Genomic DNA, 27,886 nt, shown 5'->3' with positions numbered 1-27,886 from the left:
CGTCCCCCGCCGCCGTCGCCCGCCCCGCCGGCCGGCCCGTGGCGCCCCCCGCCCCGCCCGCCTCCCCGGCCGCTCGGCGCCTCCTCCATGGGTGAGTGCGGGGCCCCGGCCCGGCCCCGCCGATCAGGCCTGCCGGTCGGCTGCCTCCGCGCCGGCTCGAGGAGGGGCGCGGGCGGGGGGCGCCGCGCGCAGGCGGGCCGGGCGGGGGGGGCGGGGGGAGCGGGGGGGGGGGCAGGGCGCGCTCCTTCCCCTGCTCTGGGTAAGGCCTGCCCCCGGTGGGAGGTGGACGTCGGCCTCGGAATCAGGGCGGTGGGGTTCCAAACTCTGTCCCCTTGTTGGGGCCCGCTTTAGCAGCACCGCTTCCCCTGGCCCTGCACGCTGGCTGGCGCGGGCAGCCTGTCTGCCCCTTCCCTGCCCCCTCCGCTGCTGCACCCCAGCCCCTAGGAAGAGAGGCAGCTTGGAGGGGGCCAAATTCTGGGTCAAAGATGGACCGCGGGGTAAAGGGGACACCCCGGGCCTTTGAAGAGGAGTCCATCCACAGAGGCAGTGATGTGGAGGTCAGGGGGTCAGAAGGGACCGCGGACCCGGCAGCCCTCTGGGGATCCCCCAGGAAAGCTGGAGCCCCGCAAGGTCACTGAGCTACCCCGCCCCCCACTAGTGGGACAGAGGGAGGGAGCAGCTCATTTCCAAAGACGTTTTCTCCCCGTGGAATCTGGATAATTTCCCTGGGGAACTGCAACAAGAAAAGGGCTCTGCAAACAGATTCCCGTGCAGATAAGTTGGCATTTAAAAGAGAAAGGGACGCTGACCTCCTTTGAAGGGAGGATTGAGGAGACCGCGCCACCCATCCTCTAGTCTGGAGGCCACTGGGGCCCCAGGGCCCTCCTGGGTGCCCTGGCCTGGGGCGCAGCCTCCCTGGACCCCACCCGACTGATAACCCTCTGCTTCTCTCCTCTGCAGGTGACCAGAGCCTGGCGGAGGAAAAGGGACTGCGCTGTCAGAACCCCAACTGCATGGACAAGGGGCGGGCAGCCAAGGTAGGGAGGCTGGAGGGCCTGGGTTGCCGGGGGCAGAGAGGACAGGGCTCCAACCGTCTCTCTATTCAGGCATGGATACCCACCGTGTCCTCTGGGTTCAAGGGTGGGCAGGGCCGCAGGGCGGCTTGTTTAAGAGGCCAAGGGGCCGCCCTTGGCTCAGAAGCAGCAAAATGGAGGGGACTTCTGTAAGAACAGGGGGCAGGGGTACACCAAAGCCCTTTCCTGCACTGCAGTCCTTGTGGCCACCCTGAGGTGACAGGAGCTGTGGCCCCATGTCACAGATGAGGAAGCTGAGACCCAGGAAGAGAAAGGATGCCCCGCCCCCTCCCCCCCCCCCCCCCCCCCAGCTCAGGCTGTGCTCCAGTGCCCAGCTGGCCCCCTTCCTGGAGCACTGGATCACTCTTCAGGCCTGGGCATGGGTCAGGGACACTTTGGGACTTGGTGAGAGTGAGGGTGCCATGGGAATGACAGAGGGAAGAAGGGACAAATTGGTCCTGAAGCGCCAGGCCTTGGGAGCCAGCAGCAGGGCAGAACAAGAGGGAGAATGATAAATATCGTCGCCGGGCACCTCTGTCCATTATGCGCCAGGCTTTGTGCCACATGCTCTCTGTGCCTTATGAGCTGTTTGTGGCAGCTCTGTTGGGTCGGCCTGCGTGCCCCCTTTTCCAGATGAAGATACCAAGGTTCAGAGAGGTCCTGTGACTTGGCTCAGGCCCCACAGCTCATGAGAGACCAAGCCAGGGCTCAAACCCAAGCGTGGCCCCTTCCAGCACGCATTTGAGTGACCATGGTAATGACTGCCAGCTCTTACTGTGTCAAGCTGGGGAGCTGAGGACTTGCTGTCTCCTCCTTCTGGCCTTCTGAGATCTGTCCTGTCGTTATTATTTATAGATGAGGAAACTGAGGCTCAGGGAGCTAATGGCTCACCCAAGGACACATGGCCAGGATATAGTAGAGCTGGGATTCGAACCCAGAGCCCAGCTCTGTGTAATGTCAGAACCTGTGTTCCTAACCACCGTGTAGCTCAGCTCTGCCAGCTGCAGGAAATTAAAAATGCCACCCTCCCACCCCCCCCAGCTCCCTCTCCCACCCCCCTCCGCCCAGACACATGCTCATACATTCTGCACAGGAAGACCAGGTTAGAAGGAACACGGAGGACTGTTCTGGGGGCGGAGACAGGAGGGGGAGGCTTTCAGTTGCCGTGGTCACCGGGCAGGGGGGTGGCTGTGATGTCAGACACAATCTGCTGGCACGGATGGTGCCTGGCATTGGGGCTCTGGTGTTGGCTGGTTGCCTCTTTCCCAGATGGGGGCTCCTGGCAACAAACTGGCCTCAGCTACCCCCAACATACATCCTGCCAGGGGCCTGCAGAGCCCTGGGGCCCCTCCTTGGGTAGTTGCTCCTGGGGCAAGTCCCCAAGCTGCTGCAGGCAGGGGCAAGGGTAGGAGGGCTCGGACCACGTAGAGGTGAGGCCTGTGAGTTGAGAGCTGGTCTCAGCAAGTGGGGGCCCTCTGTAGCCTCCCGGTACTAGCTCCAGCCCAGCCCCAGCCTGCCTGGAACTCGGCATGACTGCCATGGGCCAGAGGGTCACCCAGACTGCCGTGGGAGACACGAGGCCCTGGCACTCGTAGGACCCACTTTAGGACAAATGGCACAGACTCACTTTGGGGCCAGGGATGCCTGAGTGATCAGAGAGGCAGGGGGGCCAGTCTTGCCAAGGGGTCGAGCAGGCTGAAGCAGAGAGGGAGAGAAGAGGCAAATGACATCCTGCTTTGCTGAGGAAGAGGAACAAAGAATGTCCTTGATGGTGACAATCACCACCACCGACCAAACGCACTTGTGCCCTAGGTGGGGTGTCGGGCCCTGATGCTTGTGTCACTGAACCCTTGAGAGCTCAGGAGGAAAGTGTTATTCTCGCATGACGTGAGGGAAATGAGGCTCAGAGAGGAAAGAGCTTTTGCCCACCTTGCACAGCATGGCCGGCAGAGCTGTTTCTGGAGGGGGATCAAGGGCCTCATTCTTGTTCTTCCCCAGCCACGCTCAGAAGGCTAGCAGGATAGGACTAGCTTTTTATTTATTTATTTATTTTATTTTATTTTTAAATTTTTTTGATGTTTTTATTTATTTCTGAGACAGAGAGAGACAGAGCATGAGCAGGGGAGGGGCAGAGAGAGAGGGAGACACAGAATCCGAAGCAGGCTCCAGGCTCTGAGTTATTGGCACAGAGCCCGACGTGGGGCTCGAACTCATGAGCTGTGAGATCATGACCTGAGCTGAAGTCGGACGCCCAACCAACTGAGCCACCCAGGTGCCCCAGGACTAGCTTTTTAAAGGAGATGATGTCATTCATTCGTTCACCAAATGAGCTTGTAGCGTCTGCTGTGCAGGGCCCACTTCTAGGCCCAGGACCTCCTGGAGCGGACATCCTAGGAGGGGAGAAGTCAGCACTTGGGTTTGACAAGCCTGTCTCCAGGCTTTTTAAATTTCAGCCTGTCGTGGGTGCTGGGGCTTCTGAGATGAAGCAGCTGCCCTGCGCCTACCTCCTGCCCTGGAGGTTCCGGGGCACAGGCTCCTGGAGGAGGCTGCTGGCGTCCTGAGGAACGAGGAGGTGTGGAGATGGAGGCAAGCTGAGTGAGCAGAGGGGCAGGAGCCCCCCGAAGTCAGGGCCTCGGAGATCACAGGAGAGAAGTTGTACCCCTGCCCCTGCTCTGGATGAGGATGTGTAGAGTGGCTCCAAGGTCAAAGCCTACTCCTTTCCAGCTGTGTGACCCTGGGCAAGTCACTATACCTCTCTGATCTCCGTTTCTTCATCTGCAGACTGAGGCTTCTTGAGTTGTAGGTAGGATTAAACGGGGCTCAGATGTGAAGTGCTTGGCGTGGAGTGTGGCATGATGTAGGTTCAAGAGAATGCTAGCTGTTCATCTGCCATGGAAGGGGAGAGAAACCCCTAGGCTTTGGGCGTGACCTCCTTCCCCTCCCTGAGATCTGAGACCTCCCCAGATTCCAGCCCAGACCCCAGCCAACCCCACCCAGCATGGCAAATGTTTATGGCACATCTGTCCTGTCCCCGGGGCAGGTGGAGCTTGGAGTCTTGGGAGGGGTGGAGATGAAGGGAGTGTTTGTTCCCTCTCTCCAGGGGGGCCTGGTGATGATATAGTGACTATCCAGCCCTCCTGCAGAGTAACCACAGGACAGATGGTGTCCGGACTCCCCAACTCCTCGCTGGGCCCCCTTGAGCTGGGTGATCTGGTCAAAGTCTGCAGGGCACTCCAGGTCACAAGGGGACATGGTGGAGGGCTTTCGCTGGCCCAGGGGACATTGGACCATCACTTCAGAGGGAACTGAAGACTCAAGGGTATTTATCCTGGAGATGGGACCCTCAGGGCATCATTCTCAAAGGTGATGCTTCTAGCAGCCACCACTCATGTATTCAGCACCTACTGTGTGCCAGGCCCTGCTTTCTATGCCTCCCCAAAGGGACCTCCTCTTGTCCTCACACCCTCCCTATGCCATAGGGACCACCCCATCTCCACATGAGCGATAGGATCCCATGAAGCAGGGGGGTAAGTGACTCACCAAGGCAAGGCCAGGACTTAAACCAGATCTGTCTGTCCTCAGAGCCTCCCATTTCTAAGGAGCTATCAGGAGGAAAGGGAGGTGACTTTTTCTGCTTGGCTCCAAGGGCCCAGGCAGGATGGGAAGTTTCCAACAGCTGAAGCTGCTCCCCAGTGTGCAGGTTGTGAGCACCCCATTCCTAGAAGTATTCAAGCAGAGTGGACGTTGGATTTGATGACCTTAGAGTTCCCTGCCGGTTTAACAACAGGTTGTGAGGTGGCAGGGATGAGTCAGGGGGAGGTGTGTCTAGGGGAGTGGTGGCCAGCTGAAGACCAGCGGACACAGGGCAGAGGAAGGGGCGGATTTGAGATCCTTGTGGGGAAAGAATGGGCAGGATGTAGTGAATAATGGGAGAGGGAGTCACCTATTCTCCAGGGTGGTGCTCTGGGAGCGAGAGGTGGGAGGCCAGGGTGCCCTTGAGAATGGCCAGATTCTGGGGATTTCTGGGGGTGACTCTTAGATGCTGGTCAGCTGTAGGCAGGTGGCAGTCCAGTCTGCAGCTGGAGGAAGCAGCAGAACCAGAGTAGCAGGGCAAAGGGAAGTCCTGGGCTTTGGCTAAGTCATTCTGGGGGCATCGGGTGACGGCATGGGGCGCCAGGCCCAAGAGGCAGGGACAGAGGATCCACCATGTGTGATGTGGCCAAGATGAGCCGTCCTGGAGTGGACCCAGCCCCAGTGAGGTCAGTGCTGCCAAAGAGGGCAGAGCCTGACAGGAAAGAGAACCCGCAGCCTAGAGGCCTTGGCCTGGTGACGGGCTTGTGGGAGGGGGTTCCAGGTTTGGAAAAACGCTGGTGGGCCTGAGCCCAAGATCGGCCCCAGGCCCACCCCGTAGTGATAATTAGGGAAGAGGGTTGGTGTGCTGGGGCCAGTTCCTCTCGCAATACTCCTGTATCCTCGCCGGTATCCTCGTGCACTCCCCGCAACGCCCGTGCCCAGCGCGGAGTTATTCTGAACTTAGGCAGCCGGGAGAGGGAAGCTGGGAAGCACCAAAGGGCCGAATGGCCCCCTTTTCAGCCATGCCAGGCACGGGCTAGGGAAAAGGAGGGGGCACAGAGATAGGCGGGCCCGTTTCTCAGGCGCCGTGGACGGCACAGTTCAGAATCCAGCGGAAGCGAGCCTGGCTTGGGGCGATGCCCGGCCGGGCTCGGCCTGCGGGTCTCTGCGCCTGGACCCCCCGGGGCCTCCCTCTCTCAGGCCGGGACTGCTTCCCGCCGCGGGCCCTCGCCGGGGACCGGCGACCTCCCGTCTTCAAGCCCAGGTTAAAAGCCTAGGGACTTGGAACTTCCCGCACATTTGTGAAGAGCCAGCCCCCTCGGGGACAGTGACGACCCCTCCCTCCCGGCCCCGCAGCCCGGCCCCTAGATTACCCCCCAGCGCCGGCCGCGCTTCCTTCCCGGGCTCCCCGCGCTCCCCCTCGCCAGCCGGGCGCGCCGTTGGTACGTCCCGGCCCGCCCAGGTGGTAGCGCCCGCGCCGGCCTACCGTAATTCCCCTACGTCCCGCGCCCCACGCCGGCTCAGAGCCGACTGAGCCCGCCCCGCGGCTCCGGTCCCCCTGGCTCTGCGCGCCCCTCGGGGCTTTGGCAGCCTTGGCCCGAGCCCCAGCCACAGGGGAGGAGACCCATGTCCCTAAGGTGAGTCTCAAGGGGAAGCTGGGGACGAGACGGGGCTGGGATCGGGACGGCTGTGGTTCCGGCGTCCAGGACTCCCCCCGAATTAATGGACCGAACCGGGAGTAAAGGGACCGACGCAGTCCCAGGGCTGCGGGGGGCGGGGGTGGGTATCGATGGGCTCCACTGGCTCTACCTCCATTTACCTGAGGGTGGAATGGGCTCAAGCTCCCGCCCCCACCCCAGTGATTCTAGGGTGGGGTTGGCTCGGCGCTAGGGCAGTGTGGAGCCAATGGGGACCCCTCTCCGGTGTGAGGATTGTTGACTGGGCGAGAGGATCCTGGAGTGGGGCTTGGCGCGGGGTGGCTGGGAGGCTCGGGCGACCCTGCCCAATCTGGGCGTCCGAGAGTTGGTCCGAGGCGGAAAGTCGTTTCGAGGCCGGCAGGGGGCGCGCGAGTCTGAGTCTCAGGCAGTCTGGGCCGGCCGGGACCCGATTGGGGGAGGGGAGAGGGAGAAGACCCATGAACCTGGAGAGGCCTTGGCTTGCCTTGATGAAAGACGAAGAAATGGAGACCGAGGGGGTCCTGGGCCCTACAAATTCCCCAGTAACCTTCCCCAGGTTTGTGGGGCTGTAGGAGGATTTTACTGTTCTTCTGCCCCTTGGCCAGGGTCCAGGCACATATTAAGGCCCAGGAGCCATCCCTAGGTAGAATATTCTAGAGAACTGGCCAGTGCCCTCTTTGCACAGATGGGCAAGGGCAGGGGTAGGTGGGACCCAGAAGCAGGTCTTCTGTAGCCCAGGCATGTGCCTTCTTCCTCATTCCCTCCCAGGGAGACTTTTATACAGTGCTGGAGAGAGAGGTATCAGGAGAAGGCACTGGCTTCGATGCTGGCATCTGGGGCTCCAGGACCTGGCACATTCGTGCAGGGACTGGGCAGGAGGTGAGGTTCACTGACCACAGCCTCTGCCTCTGTCCCTAAAACTGGGTCCCAGCTGGACTGCTCCCTGGGGTGGTAGGGGCCTTGCTGACTTCTGGGGCCCACGTGGTTAGCCGGGCCTGCAGAGAGGTTCCCTGCATCCATCCAGCACAGGGCAGGGCCTCAGGGCAGGCTCTGCCTCCAGGTGGGCCCCAGAATCCAAGGACAAGGGGTGAGGCCCAGGCCTAGGGGAAGGGAGGGGCTGGGTGGGCTGTTTGGAGAGCAGCCTGGCAGAGTTGGCCCCACCCTGGCCGACCTGCTCAAACATGCAGCCTCCGCCCTTGGATTTCCAAGGAGCTAGATGGGGCCTTGGGGCCAGTAGGCTCCCAGGGGAGCTCAGCCCGGATGGGGAGCCCCTGGGCAGTGGTGTCCCTCTAGCCAAGGTGCTCCAGGCTGGTTGTTGTGGGCAGAACATGGAGCTGGCCCCAGATCTATGGTCTCTCCTCCTAGACAGGGAGCTCCTCTGTCTCACCAAAGACCAGGCCGGGTCCCCCACCTGCTGTGGGGGTGGACTGCCCACAGTCCCCTGCTTTTCTGGGTTTGGGAGATGGTGCTGCGGCGGGGGAGCGGAAGGGGGGCTTCTGCCTTGGAGACTCCATTATTCATCAGCCCCAGCATCTGGTTTCTGGGTATCAGTTTCAACAAGCCAGTCCTGACTCATGAGCCTGGAGCTGGGGCTGGGCTGGAGAGGGGCCCCCTCCCCAGGGAACCAGGGCCGAGGACTTCTTTGTCCTGGGCATGGGCTATTTCAGCTCCCTCCTCTAGAGGAAGTGGGGACCCAGGAGTCTGCTGAGGCCTTCTCCCTCTCCTGGCGCGAGGGCCAGGGGCTCCTTTCCTCCCCTGACTCTGCAGCTTCCTTGACCCTCCTTCCCTCTCGGCCCTGGGGCACCAGGGCCCTGGCCTTCTGAGGAGCAGGCCCTCTGCCGTGGCTGGAGGAAGCAAGCAGCAGCATGACTGGGGAATGGCCAGGGCCTGGTCACTCAGGTGACCTCCGGTGACCTACCTGGCCCAGCCCCCGAGGTTTCTGCTTGATGTGACCTGCTAACCCCAGGCCAGTAGGATCCCCCTGAACTGGCTTTGGGACCTGCCCTGTTCCCAAGCCGGTAGAACTCAAGGCCCTGCTGTTAAACCACCACTTAGCTGATCTCCATGCCCCCCACCCTGCCTGAGGCCCCTGGATAGTGGTCCAAAGCACAGGCATTCTTCCATTTCCCCACTTTGCACCCGGGGCAAGCCACTTAACTTTTCCAAGCCTCAGTGTCCCCATCTGTTAAGTGGAGATGGTAACCATGCCTCTTCCTTTGAGAGTAGTGAACAGGATACTGGCACAGGCCTGGCATTTGGGAGCGCTCAGCTGTCAGCCTGTAGGGCAGCAAGAACAGAGAATTTGTGGTAGAAACCACCGCCCAGGCCAGCAGGCCCGAGGTCATGTTTGCTAGCAAAAAGAAGCAATCCTACGGTCAGGCAGTGGGGAGGGTTTTGTCGACCACTGGCAGCAGGAAGGGAACCCTGGCAGAGATCTTCCCTGCCCTCGTGGCCTTCTCTGGCATGAAGACCCTTCCTCTGCTTTCATCCATTTGTTCTCCTAGTCTACACTGAGCACCTGCTGGGTGGAGGGCGCCGTGTGGGCCAGACAGCTAAGGACCCTGGCCTCTGGAGAGGATATTCAAGTGGGGAGGGGTGGTCATCAAGAAGTGAACAAGGAAGTCAAACAATTTCAGGTAGTTTTAAATGCTTAGGAGGAAAGAGTTTAGTTTAAGAGGATTGGAAGTGAGACATGTAAGGGGCTACTTATTTTGAGAGGAGGTTAAAGCCTTGTTGAGGAGGTGGCATTGAAGCCGGGATCCAGTGCCAGCCGTGGCAAGATCAGGGGCACAGGGTTCCAGACAGAGAACACAGAGGTGCGGGTGCTGAGCTTGGTGAGTTGTGGGGATGGACGAGGCAGGCTAGCATGGAGACCACCATGAGGGACCTGCCGGGAGGTGAGGTCGGGGCTAGCCATATTGGGATTTTATTCTAAATTCCTGGAAGGTTTTAAGGGAGGAGCGAGGTGTCCAGGTTTTAGTTTTCAAAAGATCTATCTGCCTGTGCTGTGGACAGTGGATGGCTTGGGCTTTGGGAGTGGAGGTGGTCCTTGAAACTTCCTGATTGGAGTAAACTGCTGCCTCCTCAGAGCCATCTTCAGAGACCCTGCCCTGTTCCCCCCCCCCCCCATGGAGGAGGAGCTGTGTAGGGGATGGGTAGGGTGATGACATCATGTCCCCCCTGCAGCACCAGAGGTACTGAGATGGGGTCCCAAGGAGGCCATTCCAGAACAACAGAGTCAGGACTGGGTTTCAGTCCTGCCTGTAGACTTTTGAGTCACTCCATAGTAGTACCCGCCCCCCACCTCTTGGGAGTGAGTGTAATCTACAGCGGGGACCCCACCATCACCCACCCACCCCACCCCCCCCCCAATCCTGGTCCCTCTAATCTAGTGCTCTGAAGAGCGCCTCCCTGGCCGTGGGGCTGGTGGAAGGGACTCAGACCCAGCCTGGAGCAGCAGAGATCTGGGGGGAAAGCCGAGTTGGGCTCCCAGGTTTTCCCGATGCTCCGTCTCACCCAACTCCTGGGGGCTCCGGAAGATGTACCATCACTGCCCTTTGCACCCACGTGCCTGCCTATCGCCTGCCGCCTCCACCAGTGGTCGCCTGGAGCCCTCCGCTCCTCTGCCTTCACCGCTGGCCTGGGCAGTGGGAGCAGGGTCCCCCAGGCCCAGGCTCTGAGGCTGGGGTCTCCAGGACTGTGCGCGGGCGCCAGGGTGACGCTCCGGAGGGGCTCTGAGCGCTGGATGTGTGGCCCGGCCAGTTGGAGGTCAGAGCAGAGACAGGTGTCCCCGTTCTGCCCCCCACCCCCTTCTGCCACCAGCTTTCGGAGGGCTCCCTTGGGAGAGGGAGAAAGGGTCCCGGAGCTGAGGTTCTGAGGCGGGGTCTCCAGGACTGAAGGGAGGGGCCTTTGGGCCCCAGACGTCGGCGTTGGGGGTGGGGTGGAGGGCCGGGCGGAGCGGGGCGCCCGCGGGGCTGGGCGGGGGGTCGGGGCTCCGCAGCCGGGGCGGGCCCGGCCCGGGCGCCCTCGTCCTGGGAGCTCCCCGAGGCCCAGAGCAGGTCCGACGGGGACGCCCGAGCCCCGAACCTTTGCGCCGGGGGCGGGGCTGGGGTCGCAGCGGAGCCGCCCCGGGATGGCCGAGGCGGGCGGGGGCCCCGGGGTCCCGGCGCGCTCGGCCGGGGGCGGGCGCGGCCGCACAATGGCAGGAAGCGGAGCCCCGCGCTTTGTCCGGCGGGCGGCGCAGACCGCCGCTTCCTCCGGCCGCCATGGGGACGGGCCCCGGCGTCTCCGGGCGCCGCGCGGCCTCCAGGCCGGGCCCCGGGCTGCCCTGTCCGGCGGAGGGTCGCGCCCGCGACGGCGAAGGCCAGGTACGGGGTGTGGGCGGCGGGGCGGGGGTGCGCGCGACCGCCCGCCCCTGGGGATGTTTCCCCACCCTGCGACCGAAGGGCCCCGGGCGGCGAGGTGGCCCGCCAGCCCTTAGCCTTTTGTGTCTGGGGCTGCCTCCCGACTTACCTGTGGGTGCCAGGCCCTGCGCTGGGGCTCCAGCTCCCTGCCCTTCCTCCGTCCAGGCCCTGCCCACCCTCCCCCCATCCCCGCTCCAGCCTGTGGCTGGTGTGTGAGTGGGGAAGTCTGACTTCGGGTGCCCCATCCCCACCGTGCTCCCCAACGGGCCCCCTCTGTTATTCGTAAAGCTGGGGTCCATTCGCTGCCTTTGGAGGTGCTGGGTGATCCGGCTGTTCCATCCGGTGGGCTCTCCTCTCGGTGGGTTGAGTCCCTGGAACTTTTTTCCTTGGACCCTGCTGCCCCTCCCCCACTGGCAGGGGTGGTGCCGCTCTCAGAGGGTGGCCGTGGTGGGCAACAAGGAGGTGGAGAATAGGCACCTCGGTCTGAGAGAAGGTCCAAGAGTCTGGCTTTGGGAAGGGGCTGCCCTGTTTTAGCACGGGGGAGACCCTCGCTCCCAGAGGGAGCTGCAGACATCCAGCAGTTTGGGGATGGAGGTACGAGAAGGGGTGGGGGAGCAGAGTCAGAGCAAGGGGCCTCTGCCCACCCCAGTCTGAGCCTCCCAGTTGGGCTTGTGGTTCTCTCTGGGGGCTCCTGGAAGCCGTCATCAACCAGACTCGTTGAATTAAGTAAAGAAACACCCACCTGGTTCAGATCCTGGGCCTGACCTTCACACGCCCCTGCTGTCCCTGAGCCTGGGGGCTGCTGGGGGGATGGAAGCAGAAGAGGTCACCACGGTGGAGGGGCACTGGCTCCCGTCACCATTAGTAGTGGTAGTAGTTACGGGTAGTAATGGGAGGAGGAGCGGTGGTGGTGTTCACCAGAGCCCAGCACAGAGCTGGGAAGTGAGTCCTCCTGAGCGCCTCAGGGAGACCTCCACAGGGCGGGCGCCTAGTAGGTGCTCAATAAATGTTTGTGGAATGCTGAATCTGCTATCGGGAGTGACTCTGTGTACAATCTGCCGCCCGTACGTTAGATTGGTTTAAAAACAGGATTGTGGCAGAGAGCCAGGGACTTGGGCTGGAGGGGTCCCGGAGGCCCTCCGCAGGACCCTTCGAACCTAGCATGGCCCCTGCCATGTCACCTCCCACCCACTATGAGACTAGGGCCTGGGTAACCCGCAGGTCCGCAGTCCCACAGCTCTGTGCCTGGGCGCCAGCAAAATGAAGCCAGCGGGGAAATCACAAGAGGCCTGGAAGGGGTGGGAGGGGCCATCTGTGCCAGGCCGGCTGCCAGGCTGGATGCAGAGGCGGGGGATGGCCGCCTGGCTGGCAGACTGCGGGGCTCCTCGGGAGGAAGGGGCTGAAGTGGGGTGGGTGCCTTGCCCAGAGTCATTGTCAAGAGGAGATGCTTGCAGCTGGTGGGGGGAGGGGTGGGGGGAGGGGGGGTCCAGAATCTGCAAAGCCAGGGCTGATGTCTGTCAGCCGGGCAGGCAGAGCCATGGTGGAGGATAGCGGTTTTCACACTGTTTGGGAGTAGGTGAAGTGAAGGTAGAAGCAGCTGCGCTGGCTGAGGAGCGCCCCTCACCCCTGCCCAAAGCCCCACGGACACACTTGAAGACCGCTGAGAAGGGTGTGGGAGTTGGGCGCATGTGGCGCTCAGGCTGCCTTCGGGAGTCTGGGCCATCATGTCCACGCCCCGCCGCTCACCCAGGGCCCAGCCCTCCAAACGTTAAGACCCCCTGGAGCCAGAGGAGTCCCCAGTCTGCCCCCTGCTGGCTGTTGTTTCTCTGCCCACGTTTTTGGGTGTTCTTGTTTTGTTTTGTTTTCTTTTCTCTCTGATGGAGGCCTAGGAGGACACAGGAGCCCAAACAGGCAGCATCAAACTATGACTGCTTCCCTCTTCTCTCTATAGCACTCCCCCACCGGCCGCCCGACTGCTGCCCCCGGGCCGGCTTCCCCCGCTCCTCTCTCTCTTCTTAGCCACCCAAGAGATAAACGGTATGAATATGCTGGACATCTAGGCGCTGGAGCTACACACGCTGGGTTCAAGTCCCGGCTCCGCTGGCTGTGTGACGCCCAGCAAGTTACTCGAAACCTCCCTGAGTCCCACTTTCCTCCTCTGTAAAATAGGGGCAGTCGTAGCTCCTGCCTCCTCGGGTGAGGGGCCCTCTGTGCGGCCCCAGGCACACGGTGACCCCGAGTTACAGCGATCAGACTTGTTCTTCCTCCCTTTGATTACTTTCTCTGCTGTCTGTCCTCACCCTGTCTGTCACCTTGAAAATCTCTGATGGGGCTCTCCCCAGACAAAACTCTTCAGTGACCCTGCATCACCCTGATTAGTAGACCGAACAAGTATTCCACTGAGCGGCTAGGACCTGAGCTAGGGCAGTGAGTCGGGCAGACTAAAATCACTGTCCTTGCAGGGCTGGCGAGCTGGAGAGGCACCAAAGTGAAACAGGCTGGTCCACCGCGGAAAGGACGCCGAGGGGACAGAGAGTGTGGAGGGGCATTGACTTTAAAGCGTTGTTGTTGTTTCTTAAGTTTATTTATTTATTTTTGAGAGAGAGAGAGCGTGCAAGAGCATTCCAGCCGAGGGAGTGGCAGATGGTCAGGGCTCAGAGGCAGCGAGTCAGGGTTACCAGGGGGCGGTGGGTGGAGCAGGGTGAGCTAGGACAGGAGGGCAGGGCAGGAGGGCCCCTGCAGTCACCATACGGGACTCTGCCCTTTCCTGGAGTGAGATGGGAAGCCGTCGAGGGTTCTGAGGAGGTGAATGTGACTCCTGGTTGAACAGGGGCCACTCTGGCTGCTCACGGAGATGATGCTCAGGGCAGGTGGAAGCAGGGAGACCGGTTATGAGGTCACTGTTGGAATCCCACTGGGAGGTGACCGGGATGGCCACCAGGGGGCAGCAGTGGGCTAATGAGCCTGGCCGGGTTGAAGCCACAGCTATTGAAGGGAGAGCCACAAGCGTCGTCCCATCGTCCCATCGACTGGATGGGGGTGTAACAGAATGGTCAGAGGTGACCCCAGGGATGTGGGCCTAATGTATTCATTCCCTGGAGCTGCGGTGACAGTGAACCCCGATTGCGTGGGAAGTTTATTCTCCACATACGGAGAGCCACACAGTGTAGTCTAAGCCGGTTGCCTCGTTCCCACGTGTCCCTGTTTCTGTCTCTCCTCTTCTTGTGTGAGGACCCCAGTCACAGGATTACCCCATACGCCACTTGGTGACAGACTCCAGCATGACCTCATCTTAACTAAAGGCATCTGCAATAACCCTATTTCTAAATAAGGTCACATCCTGAGGGACCCGGGGTTAGGCCTTGACCTGTCTGAGGGACGCAATTCAGCCCACACTCCCACACAGCTGGAAGGCACTGCCATTGACTGAGGTGCAGGGAGCTGCAGGGGGCAGTCCGGCAGCACACCAGAGGACGTGGGCAGTGGGAGGTGCTTCTCGGAACCCAAGGGGGGCATGGAGAGGGTTGGTCTGGTGTCCTGGGTGAGGACCTGACTGAAGATTTACCTCCGGGAGCCCTCGGCACGTAGATGGCTTTTTGGGTCACGAGACTGGCTGAGTCCCCAGGGGTATGGGATGCGGATAAATGTGAGCAGGAGGCAGGCAAGGGAGCCAAAAGCTGCGGGGGAAGCCGCAGAACATGGGGTCCTGGGGCCCACGGAGGAGGCGGTGTGCAAGAGACCACCTGTGGCAGTGCTGGGTCCTACGTGTGGACCTAGAAACATGGTCGGGGGGAGGGAGTGCTCTTGGGTGTTGGTTAAGTGTTCAACTTCAGCTCAGGTCATGATCTCACGGTGTGTGGGTTTGAGCCCCGCGTCAGGCTCTGCGCCTACTTGGGATTCTCTCTCAATCTCTCTCTCTCTCCCCCCACCCCAAATAAATAAATAAACTAGAAAAACAAAACAAAACAAAACAGTTATTAAAAAAAAGAAAACATGGTGGGGGCCCGAGATGGGAGAGGGTCTGAGAGAGAAGGGAAGAATTAGAAAATCTTCAGTTGCAACCGTCGTAGTCATGTTTGATTTAGGCAGACGTCACCAGTGGATGTGAAAACCCTGGAGTGTGAGATTGCCGGGAACAGGATGTCTCGAAGTTATCTCCCCACGGGCTACTTACTCATTACAAAGAGAAAAAGAGTCTTTACGCAGTACCGCGAGGCCCCCAAGGGATCCAGCCGCACTGACGGGCGCACTGAGGAGGGCACAGTCCACTCTCTCGTGTCGTTGCCCCAAATGCTCAGCCTGAAACCATCCAAGGACCTCCAGAAAGATCCCCGTGGAGGGGCTTTCTCCCAGACTGCTGGCTTGAATGCTTCAAAAACGTCAGTGTGATGAAAGAAAAAACAAAAAGGACAGAGAACTCTTTCTTAAAGGGATAAACAGATACAAACGAACGCATGCGCGAATCTTGAATTGGCTCCCGTATGGGGAAGAAAGCTATAAAGGCCATTGTTCAGACAGCGGACCTTAGACGGATCATATACCAGCGTTCAGTTTCCCGAGGGTGCCCATTGTTTTGGGGGTTTGTAGGAGAACGCCCACGCCCTTCTGTGCCAGGGGAGAGGTAGGTGATAGAGAAGGCCAGTGTGACAAAATGTTCGTGACGGGGGAAGGTAGAAGGGTGTGTGGATGTCATTGTACCGTTCTTACAGTTTTCTGTAGGTTTGAAACATTTAAAAATGGAAAGCCAGGGAAAATAAGGTAACGAGTACTGGGAGGGAAAAGTAGGAAGTGGTCAGGATGGAGACCTGTTTCACCGGGCTTCGCAGAAAGGGAACGGGGAAAAGGGAGCCGCAGATGGGAAAGAACCTGTCTTGAGCCAATAGACGGGGAGCCTGACACTATAGGGGAGGGGAGGGCTCGCTGGGAGGTGGCTGGGACCGGAGCACGGTGACGCCCCCAGTGTGGGGCAGGCGGGTGGACGTGTTGGGCTGGGGTGGGGGCAGGGGACAAGGAAAGTAGGAAGCAGAGGGGTCAGAGGTAGGCTGTGGGAGCCGGAGGGCAGAGGAGAAAATGGGACAGTTATCCACAGGGATGGGGGAGAACGTGTACAGGGTGATACGGTAAATACAAATACAGTAAATACTGGTGTGTGCGGGGGGGGGGGGGGGAAGGGTACTGCCTGATCACCCAGACTGCCAGCACCTGTCCCTAACTCCCCCAGAACCCCCTTCATCCCATGCGAGTTTGGCCATGCAGGGGCCAGACAGGTCACAGAACTTAGAGCAGAGGGTCTGGAGGGGAGGATAGGAAGGGCTTGCCAGTTCCAACACTGAGCTGGCAGAAGCAAATGGCAGCCTTGAGCATTTTGGGGTGCCCTTCCTGCCTGCACCCCAGGAAGAGACCCTGGTAGCAACAGCCTCGTGGTTCCTTACAGGAAGTCTCCCCTCCACGATCTGTTCCTCGAGGGCAGGGATCTGCTTTTCTCTGCACCCCTCAGAATGGAACCACGGTGGAGTTTGGGAAAGGTCTGCAGAGTGAATTCATCAGCACAGGGCACCCTGTGGGGAATGGACGGTTGGAAAATGAAGAGCAGCCCTCGGACGGACCACAACCCCACTTGTGCACTGCAGTGGTCGGGCCACAGGCCCGCCTGCCTGACCCTCTATGGGGGCCCGGCCCGACCCACCTTTCCCTCCTTCCCCACAAGGTATGCCACCACGCTGACTGCCAGCAGCTGCACCGCCGGGGGCCCCTCAACCTCTGCGAGGCCTGTGACAGCAAGTTCCACAGCGCCATGCATTATGATGGGCACGTCCGCTTCGACCTGCCTCCCCAAGGTGAGCGTGGGTAGGGACTCCAGCTGGGCACGTAGGGTTCCCAGAGCAGCTCTGAACTCCCTGTTTTGGGGCACGGTGTCTTGGTAGTTGTTGGAGCTGTGACGGGCCATCAGAAGGACAAGAGTTGGGGCACCTGGGTGGCTCAGTTGGTTAAGCGGCCGACTTGACTCAGGTCATGACCTCACGGCCCGCGAGTTCGAGCCCCGCGTCGGGCTCTGTGCTGATGGCTCAGAGCCTGGCGCCTGCTTCGGATTCTGTGCCTGCCTCTGTCTCCACACCTCCCCTGCTCGCACTCTCTCTCTCTCTCTCTAAAATAAATAAACATAAGAAGAAGAAGAACAAGAGTTAACTGTAAATCATAAAACCCAAGTATACTGTGGCTCCTTTTGTGCTACCAGTTTTTAAACAAGAGAAAAGGTTGGGGGACTGTGCCCCATGTTGAGAGCAGGCCTGTCTCTTGCGGGTTCTGGGTCCTTGTTGTTGGGTCTGCACATCCCGTACCTGCTCCTGCCTTTCGCCCCGGGCCAGCATGGAAAAGGCCCCTTTCTTTTCCTCAGGGTAGGGGACTGCTGGGCAAATCCTCTAGCCAGGCTGCTGGCGAGCAGGGGCCGTGGGGGTGGGTGTGGGCAGGTCAGGAGGAGCTTGTGGAAAGGAACCAGAAACCCTCCTGCTGAGTGGGGACCTGGCCCAGGCCCAGCACCAATGGGCTGTGCTGGGGTGGCTTACAGGCATCTGAGCCTGGCCAGAAATGCCAGCCCTGTGTCTCCATTTTTAGCTGCTCAGATGGACAGAAGGACTCTCCCCCTCTGCCAAGGCCCCCTGGGACTCCGGGTGTGTTCACAGTGGTGGGGGGGTTGTGTGGAGAGGAGGCCTGAGAGAAGGAGCCATAGACTTTGGTTCCTTCCTGCAACAATCCCAGAGGCAGAGCTTCCTTATCCCCATTTTATAGAAGGGTAAACTGAGGCCACAGGTTTGGGGGCAAGGCATCACCTGGGGTGTCATCCCAGGGTGCTTGTGTCTTTTTGAGTCTAGGGATGGATGGGTGATCCGCAGTGACTGAGCCCCTCTCTGCACAGACCTGAAGGGCCCTAGTTTGTTGGGGGTGGGGAGTTCTCAGGACTGGTAGCAGGCTAAGAAGGCAGCCAGGGAGGGAATAGGCATGACCTTTCCTCCCACTTTACCCCAAAGGCTCTGTTCTGGCCAGAAACGTGTCTACCCGGTCATGCCCCCCACGCACCAGCCCTGCAGCGGACTTGGAGGAGGAAGAGGAAAGCTCTCTGGATGGCAAAGGGTAGGTGGGCAAAGCGGACACCTGAGGGATCCCAAGGCTGGATCTCAGATCAGAGATCCAGGGACGAGAGGCTTCAGAACACCCGACTGGAGACCCCTCCATGTCCCTGTGGACGCCCTGATTCCTGGAGGAAGCTGCCCAGCCTGGGCCAGCCTCCAGCCTGGCGCAGGCAGACTCCTGTCTAGGTACCACTGGGTGTGGCTCCTGGGTTGGCCACCAGAGGGCACTCAGCCCCTTGTGGGCCCTGGCCTGCCTGAGCTGCACCTGAGTTAGTTATCTGAGCCCCTGGGGTGAGCAAAGAATGGGCAGCCGGGGCCTGTTCACATCCCGCCCTGGTGAGGGCCTACCCGTGCCTCCAGCCTCTGCCCTCTGTCCTGCAGGGACCGGAAGAGCACAGGCCTGAAACTCTCCAAGAAGGCAAGGAGGAGACACACAGATGTAAGGAGCCCCTGGGCTGTCAGGGGGCTCCTGTCAGCCCCTGCCCTTCCTGGGCCCTTTCCTTTCCATCCCCAAGACTGGGCCTGTCTGCTCTGAGCTCCAGGACCAGGAACGGGGCCTGGAGTGAGTGGGTCCCTCCCTGCCCACCCTGCCCTGCCGCCCCCACTACTATCCACCTTAGCTGGATGGGAGATACCACAGGAACACCTCCCTTGGGCAAGAGGGACACTGGGCACCTCCTTGGGACCGAGGCAGGCTGGGGAGATCCCTGGGTTCATTCCCATGCTGGGGTTCCCATCCTGCACCCTGGTAGGCGGGGAGGCGCTGAGACAAGGGGTGCAGAAGCTGAGACTCACACCCTTTCAGGACCCCAGCAAGGAGTGCTTCACCCTGAAGTTTGACCTGAATGTAGACATTGAGACAGAGATCGTACCAGCCATGAAGAAGAAGTCGCTGGGGTAGGGCTTGGTGGGGCCGAGGCAGGGGGAGTGGGGCCGGGGGTGTGGGTGGCTCCTTGCAGGCATAACTGTGTGTGTCTGTGTGGTGGCCGGTGAGTGAGCGGACCCACCCATGGATTCCAACACGTCTGCGCATGGCCCGGTTCCTGGATGTGGACCAGCATGTGACAGTGTCCACCCTGGTGGCAGACACGGAAGCGGGAGGGCATGGGAGCACTGGCTTGTGTGTCGACCCATGTGGGAGCGTGCAAACCTCTGTAGGCAGCTGTGTGTGCACGCACACCTGTATGTCCTCGTACCTGTGTGTGATCCTGCGGGTGGCTCCCTTTCCCACTGGTAAGGTGGGGTGGAACTGGGGCTGGGCATAGGGTGGGGGTTCGTGTGCCTGCCCCCTAACAGCCATCCCTCCCATCCTGGGGCAGGGAGGTGCTGCTGCCGGTATTTGAAAGGAAGGGCATCACGCTGGGCAAGGTGGATATCTACCTGGACCAATCCAACACGCCCCTGTCCCTCACCTTTGAGGCCTACAGGTTCGGGGGACACTACCTGCGGGTCAAAGGTGAGCAGTTAACCTGGCAGGTGGGGTGGCTGGGGCCTGACTGGGCCTCCCGGAGATGGCTGCTTCTTCCCAGGCTCAGATTCCCATTGGCCATGGCCCTGAGCTGGCTCATTACCATACAGGTGTCTCTGCTGGGCCCTGGCAATGGGTGCTGGCAGGGCGGGGCCTCACGGGAGGGCAGCTAGGCCTTGGTTGGGATCCAGGAGAGAGAGGTCTTGGGTTCCCTTCTCCACCGGGCCTGGATGCTGAGGACCTCTCCTTGCCCCCTACTGCTGCCCCAGCCAAACCGGGGGACGAGGGGAAGGTGGAACAGGGAGTGAAGGACTCCAAATCCCTGAGTCTGCCAATCCTGCGGCCAGCCAGGGCCGGGCCCCCCTCCTTGGAGCGCGTGGAACCCCAGAGCCGCCGGGAGAGCCTGGATATCCTGGTGAGGGGCTGTGTCAGGGCTGGGGGCGGGGAGGGACCTTAGAGGGGAGGTCAGCTGGGTCCCTCACCTCTTGGGATTTAATTTCCCCTTCTGGAAAATAGGGGTGGCTCTGAGGATAGGGAGCCCCAAGATAATGGGTCTTGTCTCTGAGAGTCTGCTAATGCCTGAGGAGTGTGTGTGTGTGTGTGTGTGTGTGTGTGTGTGTGTGTATCCATTTGGAGCTGTGCTTATAAGCTGTGCATCTAAGTGTGCCTGTGACTGTGTGGTGCTTGGGCCTGGGGGCTGGGCGGTGGTCCAGCTACACCTGTGCCTGGATCTTCAGCCCCCAGAGCATCTACGGGTCTTAGAAGAGGTGGCATCCCAAGGCGGGGGTGCAGAGACCCTCCCACGTCTCAGCTTCCCTGAGGTCCAGGAAACCCACCGTGGGGTAGGGGGGTGTGAGGGTCAGGGGGGCCCTGGCCTTGATCGCCCTCTCCCGGCCAGGCCCCTGGCCGCCGCCGAAAGAACATGTCGGAGTTCCTGGGGGAGACGAGCATCCCTGGGCAGGAGGCCCCCACGCCTTCCAGCTGCTCTCTGCCCAGTGGTAGCAGTGGTGGCAGCGACAGCTGGAAGAACCGGGCGGCCAGTCGCTTCAGTGGCTTCTTCAGCTCGGGCCCCAGCACCAGCGCTTTGGGCCGGGTATGTGGTCCCGTGGGCCCTGGGGCAGGGTGGCTGGCGGGCCCGTCCCCTGACACCAGCCGTGGGTCTCCTTCCAGGAGGTAGACAGGATGGAGCAGCTGGAGGGCAAGCTGCACGCCTACAGCCTCTTCGGGCTGCCGCGGCTGCCCCGCAGGCTGCGCTTCGACCACGACTCGTGGGAGGAGGAGGGGGACGAGGAGGAGGAGGAGGAGGAGGAGGAGGACGCCTGTCTGCGGCTAGAAGACAGCTGGCGGGAGCTCATTGATGGGCCTGAGGTGGGTACAGCCGCGGCCCTTCCTCCCTTCCCTTCAGGGAAAGGGGACACTTCCAAGGACCCAGTGACAAGGTGCTCTACAAGATGTTCCCCACCAGGCTGTGGGGAAACTGAGGCAAGGAACATGCGGTGTGCCGCTTGGCTGTTTTAGTGGTGGAGGAGGGTGCAGAACTTGGGGGACCTCATGTTTCCACGGGGAAAAGGAGGTTGCCTGCAAGGTGGCTCACCCTCTCCCGGGTCATCCGGGCACACTCTGGGACTCCTGGCCAACCTCCTGTACTTCCCGCAGAAGCTGTCCCGGAGGCAGTGCCACCAACAGGAGGCGGTGTGGGAGCTCCTGCACACAGAAGCCTCCTACATTAAGAAACTGAGGGTGATCACCAACGTGAGTGTGGGTCCGCACCCTGCCTCCCTGTCCCCCAGGGCCTCCCTCTGGGGGCCCCTGAACAGAGTTTGGGGCTTTGCAGAAGAACAGGGGAAAGAAAGCTTTGGGCAAGTTTGCCAAGTTAGCTGAGCACTAGGCTCACTCTTGCACTCGTTCATTCAGCCACTGTCTCTGAACACCTGCTGTGTGCCAGGTGCCCAGCAGCCCACACCCGGCCTGTGGAAGTGGAGTGTGAGTGTGTGTGTGTGTGTGTGTGTGTGTGTGTACTTCACCCTGGGGAGAGCACCTATCTTTGGCTTGGGGTTCAGGAAGAACTCCTTAGCTGAAACTTGGGGCCGAGCCAGGACAGAGCTGGAGGAGAGAGTTCCAGGTGTCACTGCAAGGCCAGTCTCCCTGAGCTTTCCCTCCAGGTGGGGACGAGGCAGGATGAACCCCCGGTGGGCCGTGGAGGTCGGGCCTTTTCTGAAGGGGTGAACCGTCTCTGTCCCAAGCTGCTTCAGGGCTTCCTGGGAGGGGTAAGGGGTAGAGGGGAGCCTAACAGCCTGGGGGCGGGGGGTGGGGGGGGCGTCGGGACTGGGACGCCCCCCCAGCTGCAGCGCCCCCTGCCCCCACAGCTGTTCCTCTGCTGCCTCCTGAACCTGCAAGAATCGGGGCTGCTGTGTGAGGTGAGGTGTGGCCCCGGGGGGCGGGGCCTGCCTCTGGGGGCGGGGCGAGGGCGGGACACAAGGATGGAGCCGGAGGGGCGGGGCCCGGCCGGGGGCGGGGCCGAGCGCACCTCCCGCCCCTTCAGGTGGAGGCCGAGCGCTTGTTCAGCAACATCCCCGAGATCGTGCGGCTGCACCGCGGACTGTGGGGCAGCGTGATGGTGCCGGTGCTGGAGAAGGCGCGGCGCACGCGGGCGTTGCTGCAGCCCGGGGACTTCCTCAGAGGCTTCAAGATGGTACGGGCCGGGCCGGGCCGGACACGGGGTGGGGGACACCGCGGCAGGGCTAGGGCGCCGATCCCGTCTGCCCACCACCCCGGCCTCCCCCCCCCCCCCCCCCGACCCTGGCGCCACGTGACCCCTTAGTGGTCGGAGGCAAGGAATTCCGAGTCGGTCGCCCGGGTTTGAACCCCACCTGGCCATCTGCCCTTTCTGTCTGGCGGAAGTTCAGCCTGGGGTGGTCGCGAAAGTGCGGTGAGGGAGGGCTCGTGAGGCTCCAGGCGCAGGGCCTGGCCGCGGAGAGCGCGCAGTAACCGTGCCTGTTCCGTCCCGGGCCAGTTCGGCTCCCTCTTCAAGCCCTACATCCGATACTGCATGGAGGAGGAGGGCTGCATGGAGTACATGCGTGGCCTGCTGCGCGACAACGACCTCTTCCGGGCATACGTCACGGTGAGGAAGGGCCGGGGCGCAGGACAGTTGGGCCCACCCGGGCAGCAGGTGCACGGGGCGGGGCGTGGCCCGGGGGTGGGGCGCGCCCTGAGCCGTGTCCCCGCTTGCGCCGCAGTGGGCTGAGAAGCATCAGCAGTGCCAGCGGCTGAAGCTGAGCGACATGCTGGCCAAGCCCCACCAGCGGCTCACCAAGTACCCGCTGCTGCTCAAGTCAGTGTTGAGGAAGACCGACGAGCCGCGCGCCAAGGAGGCCGTCGTCACCATGGTAACCGGGGAGGCGCGCGGGGTCCCTCCGCAGCTCGCGGCCGCCCCCAGACCCTGGCCCTGAACCTGCCATCGCCTGCCCGTCCTGCAGATAGACTCGGTGGAGCGCTTCATCCACCACGTGAACGCGTGCATGCGGCAGCGGCAAGAGCGGCAGCGGCTGGCGGCCGTGGTGAGCCGCATCGACGCCTACGAGGTGGTGGAGGGCAGCAACGACGAGGTGGACAAGGTGGGAGGCTGCCTGTGCGGGGGACCCTGGCCCCGCGGGAATGGAGGAGGGGCCACCCTGGCAGACAGGCGCCTAGGCCGGGAATCTTTCACGCGGACTTCCAGCGGAGAAGGGGAGTCAGACCGTGACCTCCCTACACATGCCCCCCCCCCGCCCCGCCCCCAATCACCAGCTCCTGAAGGAATTTCTGCATCTGGACCTGACAGCACCCATCCCTGGCGCCTCCCCCGAGGAGACACGACAGCTGCTGCTGGAGGGGAGCCTGAGGATGAAGGAGGGGAAGGACAGCAAGGTGAGTCTAAGGACCACCTCACACCCGGAGCCCCTTCCGCACCCCCTCTTCCCCTGTGCGTTTGGACCACCCTTTCCTGGGGACCTTCTGGGCCCTATTTAGTGGTTCTCAGCTGCCCTGGCAGTTGGGTGGCAATTCAAGAAGGGATGACTTTGTGGTCACACGAGGGCTGATGATCTGCCTGCCGTTTACTCTTTACAGATATGGCAGCAACCACACAGCCCATGGGGTGCTGGTCTTGCCCACTTGCTGGTGCCATGTGGGTTCCTGGTGGGAGGGAGGGGGCCCATTCTAAGAGCAGGCCGGGAACAACCCGGAGCCTCGCTCCTGAGCTATTAATCCCAGGTGCTTAACCCAGAGCCTGCAAATTGTGGTTTTAAAATCACTTCCCTCTTTCTCTTTAATGTAAACCTTTTTTTTTTTTTATAACTAAGGTACAGTTTATTGTAATAACACCTATAAACAAAAATAACAGACACATAGTATTGTTTTTGAGAACAAAGTGAACTAATCTCTGAAAATACTTACAATCTAAACTACTACCATAGGAAATTCTAGAAAGTATAAAAATACACAAGCAGAAGTCCATTAGCCATCACAATGATATCATCACATGTCCTGTAGCCTCTGGAAAGCTCTGCTTTTTCACTTCTGAGGGGATCAAAGTGAAAATACAAATAATATCTTAATATTATCATAAACATACTTTTTTTAAAGGAATTATTTGGTACACCTGAGTGGCTCAGTCGGTTGAGCGTCTGACTCTTGATTTCAGCTCAGATCTTGATCCCTGAGTTGTGAGATCGAGCCCTGCACGAGACTCTGTGCTGACCCTAGAGCCTGCTTGGGATCCTCTCTCTTACTCTGCCCCTCCCTGTTTTCTCTCACACAGGCACACACTTTTTCTCTAAAATAATAATTAATATAAAAAAATAATTTGTTTTTATTACATTTCTTTATTTTTGAGAGGCAGAGAGAAATGGAGCGTGAGCGGGAGAGGGGCAGAGAGAGAGGGAGACATAGAATCCGAAGCAGGTTCCAGGCTCCGACCTGTTGGCACAGAGCCCGATGCGGGGCTCGAACCCACAGACCACGAGATCATGACCTGAGCTGAAGTCGGACACTCAACCGACTGAGCCACCCAGGCACCCCTTGAAAAGAATAATTTTTATATTGTGGACTATCTAAAAGTGAACACTTTCAGCACTGCTGCCCTGGACCCCTTAATTGTTGGCTGACAGTCACTTAAGCCTCAAAATCTTCAGACATGCTTTGAACCACCCAAATGGAAGCAGTCTTTGAGCCTCGTTCAGTTATTCTCTATCATTTGAGAATATTATAATTTCTTGTGGTTTACCAATTTCTGGAATTATTTTTAAATTATAATGTAAACCTTTAATTGAAAGAAATGACAAGTATGTTAGCTCCACCTTGCTCTTCATCTTAATTGTATTCCCAGATTCATGGGGGGCAGGGAGCAGGGAAGGCGTTTGACCAAACCCGGGTGCCCCCAGCAACATCACCAAAGTGCAGGCAGGAAGGGGCCCAGCCCAGGAGAGGGCGTCGCGGCAGATAGGCTGAGGTCCCAAGACCCTGGCCCTGATCCCGGGCCTGGCCTGCTCCCCTTGCTCCCCCCACCCCCACTCCAGATGGACGTGTACTGCTTCCTCTTCACGGACCTACTCTTGGTGACCAAGGCGGTGAAGAAGGCCGAGAGGACCAAGGTCATCCGGCCGCCGCTGCTGGTGGACAAGATTGTGTGCCGGGAGCTTCGAGACCCCGGTGAGGAGGCCGGCCCTGCTCCCGGTGGGGTGGGGAGGGGGCCGTGATGGGCAGGGGCTGTGGTCCTAGCTGGCACTGATGGGAGCCCCTCCTCACCAGGCTCCTTTCTCCTCATCTACCTGAACGAGTTCCACAGCGCTGTGGGGGCCTACACGTTCCAGGCCAGCGGCCAGGCTCTGTGCCGTGGCTGGGTGGACGCCATTTACAACGCCCAGGTGAGAGCCGAGTGGTGGGCGGGTGGGTGGCCAGGGTGGCCCGGTGGGGGGAGCCGCTCACCACCCCCTCCCCCACCTGCAGAACCAACTGCAGCAGCTGCGCACCCAGGAGCAGCCAGGCAGCCAGCCGCACCTGCAGAGCCTGGAAGAGGAGGAGGACGAAGAGGACGAGGACGAGGACGAGGAGGAAGCGGGGGAGAGTAGTGCTTCTGCCGCCAGCTCCCCCACCATCCTGCGCAGGAGCAGCAACAGTCTCAACTCCCAGCACTGGTATGCTCGCCCGGGGCCGCTCAGCGGGCCAGAGCAGGGCAAGTGCTGCGGCCCAGCCTTCCTGACCCCGAGCAGGGCCCTCCTGACCCCAGGGCCGCTGACCCCGAGCGGGGCCCTCCTGACCCCAGGGCTGCTGACACCGGGTAGGGCCCAGACTCCCCACCTTCCTCCGAATGGCTTCGTGCTGTGACCACAACATGAGGGAGAGGGCTCTGTCTCCCACCAGAGTCCCGGCGGGGATGGCAAAAGGTTTTGAACTTGAGCGCTGACTCTGATCCCCCAGTGCCAGTGGGGTGGAGCTGAGCAGAAGATTCTTTTTTTTTTTTAATTGTTTATTCTTGAGAGAGAGCGCGTGAGCGAGCAAGTGGGGGAGAGGCAGAGAGAGATGAAGACAGAGAATCCCAAGCAGGCTCCGCACTGCCAGTGCAGAGCCCGACACGGGGCTCAGACTCACGAGCCATGAGATCATGACCTCAGCCGAGATCAAGAGTCAGACGCTCAACCAACTGACCCACCCGGGCGCCCCTGAGCTGAGGATTGTTGCACTGTGTCCAGCTGGAGGGAGGAGTGTGATGGTGACAGACATCATCATGGGTATCTGTGTTGTGGGCCCAGGGTTGGGAGCTCTGGCTCACGGGCCACATGCTTTTGCCATCTCTGAGCCTCAAGTCGGGAGGGCGGAGGCTGTGGACCTCTGCGTTGCCAAGCACTGGCTATACCAGGCCATCTGGGCTTCCTGAGGCTGGGCTGACTGTCCTCTCCCGGCCCCACAGTGCCTCAGATGGCTCCACGGAGACCCTGGCCATGGTTGTGGTGGAGCCTGGGGAGCTGCTGTCCTCTCCCGAGTTCGAGGGTGGCCCCTTCAGCTCCCAGTCGGACGAGACCTCTCTCAGCACCACTGCCTCATCTGTCACGCCCACCAGCGAGCTGCTGCCCCTGGGGCCCGTGGACGGCCGCTCCTGCTCCATGGACTCTGCCTACGGCACCCTCTCCCCCACCTCCCTGCAAGACTTTGTGGCCCCAGCCCCTGTGGTGGAGCCAGCGCCCCGGCCCCCAGAGTTACCACAGGCCCCTTCACCCCCACCCTCACCCCATCTCCGCCGCCGCACCCCTGTCCAGCTGCTGCCCCGCCCGCCCCACCTGCTCAAGTCCAAATCTGAGGCTAGCCTCCTCCAGCTGCTATCAGGGGCCACTGCCCGTGGAGCGCCCCCGGCCCCCAGCCGCAGTCTGTCAGAACTCTGCTTGGCCGTTACGGTCTCTGGCACGAGGACTCAGGGCTCCCCTCAGGAAGCCGGGCCCAGCTGGGTTCACCAGGGGGCACCTAGCCCTGGCAGTGGCCCCAAGCTATCAGAGCTGGAGGGCAGAACCAGCTGCCCAGCTGGGGCGCCCGAAAGACCCACCAGGAGGAGCAGAGAGCTGTCCTTGGGGGCCTCACCCAGGGTGCAGCCCGAGCCCCACCCAGGGATCTCTGCCCAGCACCGGAAGCTGACGCTGGCCCAACTGTACCGAATCAGGACCACCCTGCTGCTTAACTCCACGCTCACTGCCTCGTGAGTGGCCTGGGGTAGAGGGCTTGTGGCCCAGTGTGTTGGCCTTGGGGGCACTGAGCCCCGGGATGGGTAGGGGCACTGTCATGGCTGGGAGCAGATGGCATTAGGAGGTGGGGATGGGAGAAGGGAGCCTGAGACCTGCTTCAGAGCTTGAATGGCAGTGTCTACAGTGGGTGGTGGGGAAGGGGCCTAAGGAGTCTGGTGGGGCAGGGAGGGTGACCAGAGCCCCCTCTGGAAGTGGCATCAGCCAAGGAAGGACTGTCTGTCCCTTCCCTTCTCTTGCAGGGAGGTCTGAGCAGAGGGAGGCCCCCGAGGGTGCCACTGACCGAGAGACAGCAAACAGCATGCCTCCTGGGGCATCCGGGTCCCTGCTCCGGCTGCTGCCCGCACAGTAGCCAGAGCGCCGGGCAGGACCCCTGATTTGCACTTTGCCAGACTGGATGGAAGTGGAGGAGGGCTCAGCAGAGCTCCAGGCCCAGGCCGCAGTACTTCCTCAGGACTCCCCCCAAGGCCACCCCCACTAACCTGTCCAGCCGACCCCCGCAGGGTCCCTTGTTCGCTGCTCCCTGAAGTCACCAGCTCCAATCCTGGGGTGGGCTCCAGGGCGGCCTTTCCCACCTCCACCCTCATCCGGCCCCAAACGGGATGTTTGCTCTCCTGTCCTTGCCTCCCTCTCTCCCAGGCCCACTGGCCACCCCAGGCTCGGGTTGGGCTCTGTGTAAAGTTGCATATTTATTGAGCTTTTGATTCTTTTATAAAGACTTGTATATACTACCAGAAGAAGTTCTTTGCTTTTGGAACCAGCCCCTTTCCTGACTCAGGTGCACTTGAGCCGGGGGG

At 60.9% G+C, this 27,886-nt stretch overlaps 1 protein-coding gene and 1 long non-coding RNA gene across 11 annotated transcripts; one reads left to right on the top strand and one right to left on the bottom strand.

Annotated features, from left to right (window-relative positions):
• Positions 1-27,820, top strand: PLEKHG5 (pleckstrin homology and RhoGEF domain containing G5). 8 transcript variants are annotated; one of them, XM_027060572.2, is made up of 22 exons: positions 1-91; positions 961-1,037; positions 16,433-16,562; positions 17,751-17,853; positions 18,234-18,291; positions 18,658-18,749; positions 19,172-19,308; positions 19,590-19,735; positions 20,219-20,413; positions 20,491-20,688; positions 20,977-21,072; positions 21,687-21,737; positions 21,863-22,012; positions 22,334-22,444; positions 22,560-22,709; positions 22,800-22,937; positions 23,110-23,229; positions 24,879-25,011; positions 25,111-25,226; positions 25,309-25,496; positions 26,270-27,046; positions 27,332-27,820. In XM_027060572.2, exons 1-22 carry the CDS (start codon positions 88-90, stop codon positions 27,339-27,341), a joined length of 3,180 nt encoding a protein of 1,059 aa, XP_026916373.2. In that variant the 5' UTR covers positions 1-87; the 3' UTR covers positions 27,342-27,820. The 8 variants fall into 8 exon arrangements, with proteins under 8 accessions (XP_026916373.2, XP_026916374.2, XP_026916369.2 ...); XM_027060573.2 differs by lacking the exon at positions 1-91 and adding an exon at positions 244-259; XM_027060576.2 differs by lacking the exons at positions 1-91; positions 961-1,037 and adding an exon at positions 4,960-5,332.
• On the bottom strand, positions 3,105-10,905 carry LOC113599568 (uncharacterized). Of its 3 annotated transcripts, none has more exons than XR_003420482.2 (4): positions 10,835-10,905; positions 5,279-8,599; positions 4,614-4,791; positions 3,105-3,463 (listed from the first exon to the last, which is right to left on the bottom strand). It is a non-coding gene; the product is annotated as an uncharacterized LOC113599568 (long non-coding RNA). The 3 variants fall into 3 exon arrangements; XR_003420483.2 differs by having other exon boundaries at positions 6,020-8,599; XR_003420484.2 differs by having other exon boundaries at positions 8,481-8,599.
• Positions 27,821-27,886: the final 66 nt, after the last annotated feature.

This window comes from Acinonyx jubatus, chromosome C1, assembly GCF_027475565.1.
Source record: "Acinonyx jubatus isolate Ajub_Pintada_27869175 chromosome C1, VMU_Ajub_asm_v1.0, whole genome shotgun sequence".
Classification (NCBI taxonomy): Eukaryota; Metazoa; Chordata; class Mammalia; order Carnivora; family Felidae; genus Acinonyx; species Acinonyx jubatus.
The sequence above is the reverse complement of the archived record's forward strand: the minus strand, read 5'-3'. Positions and strand labels throughout refer to the sequence as shown.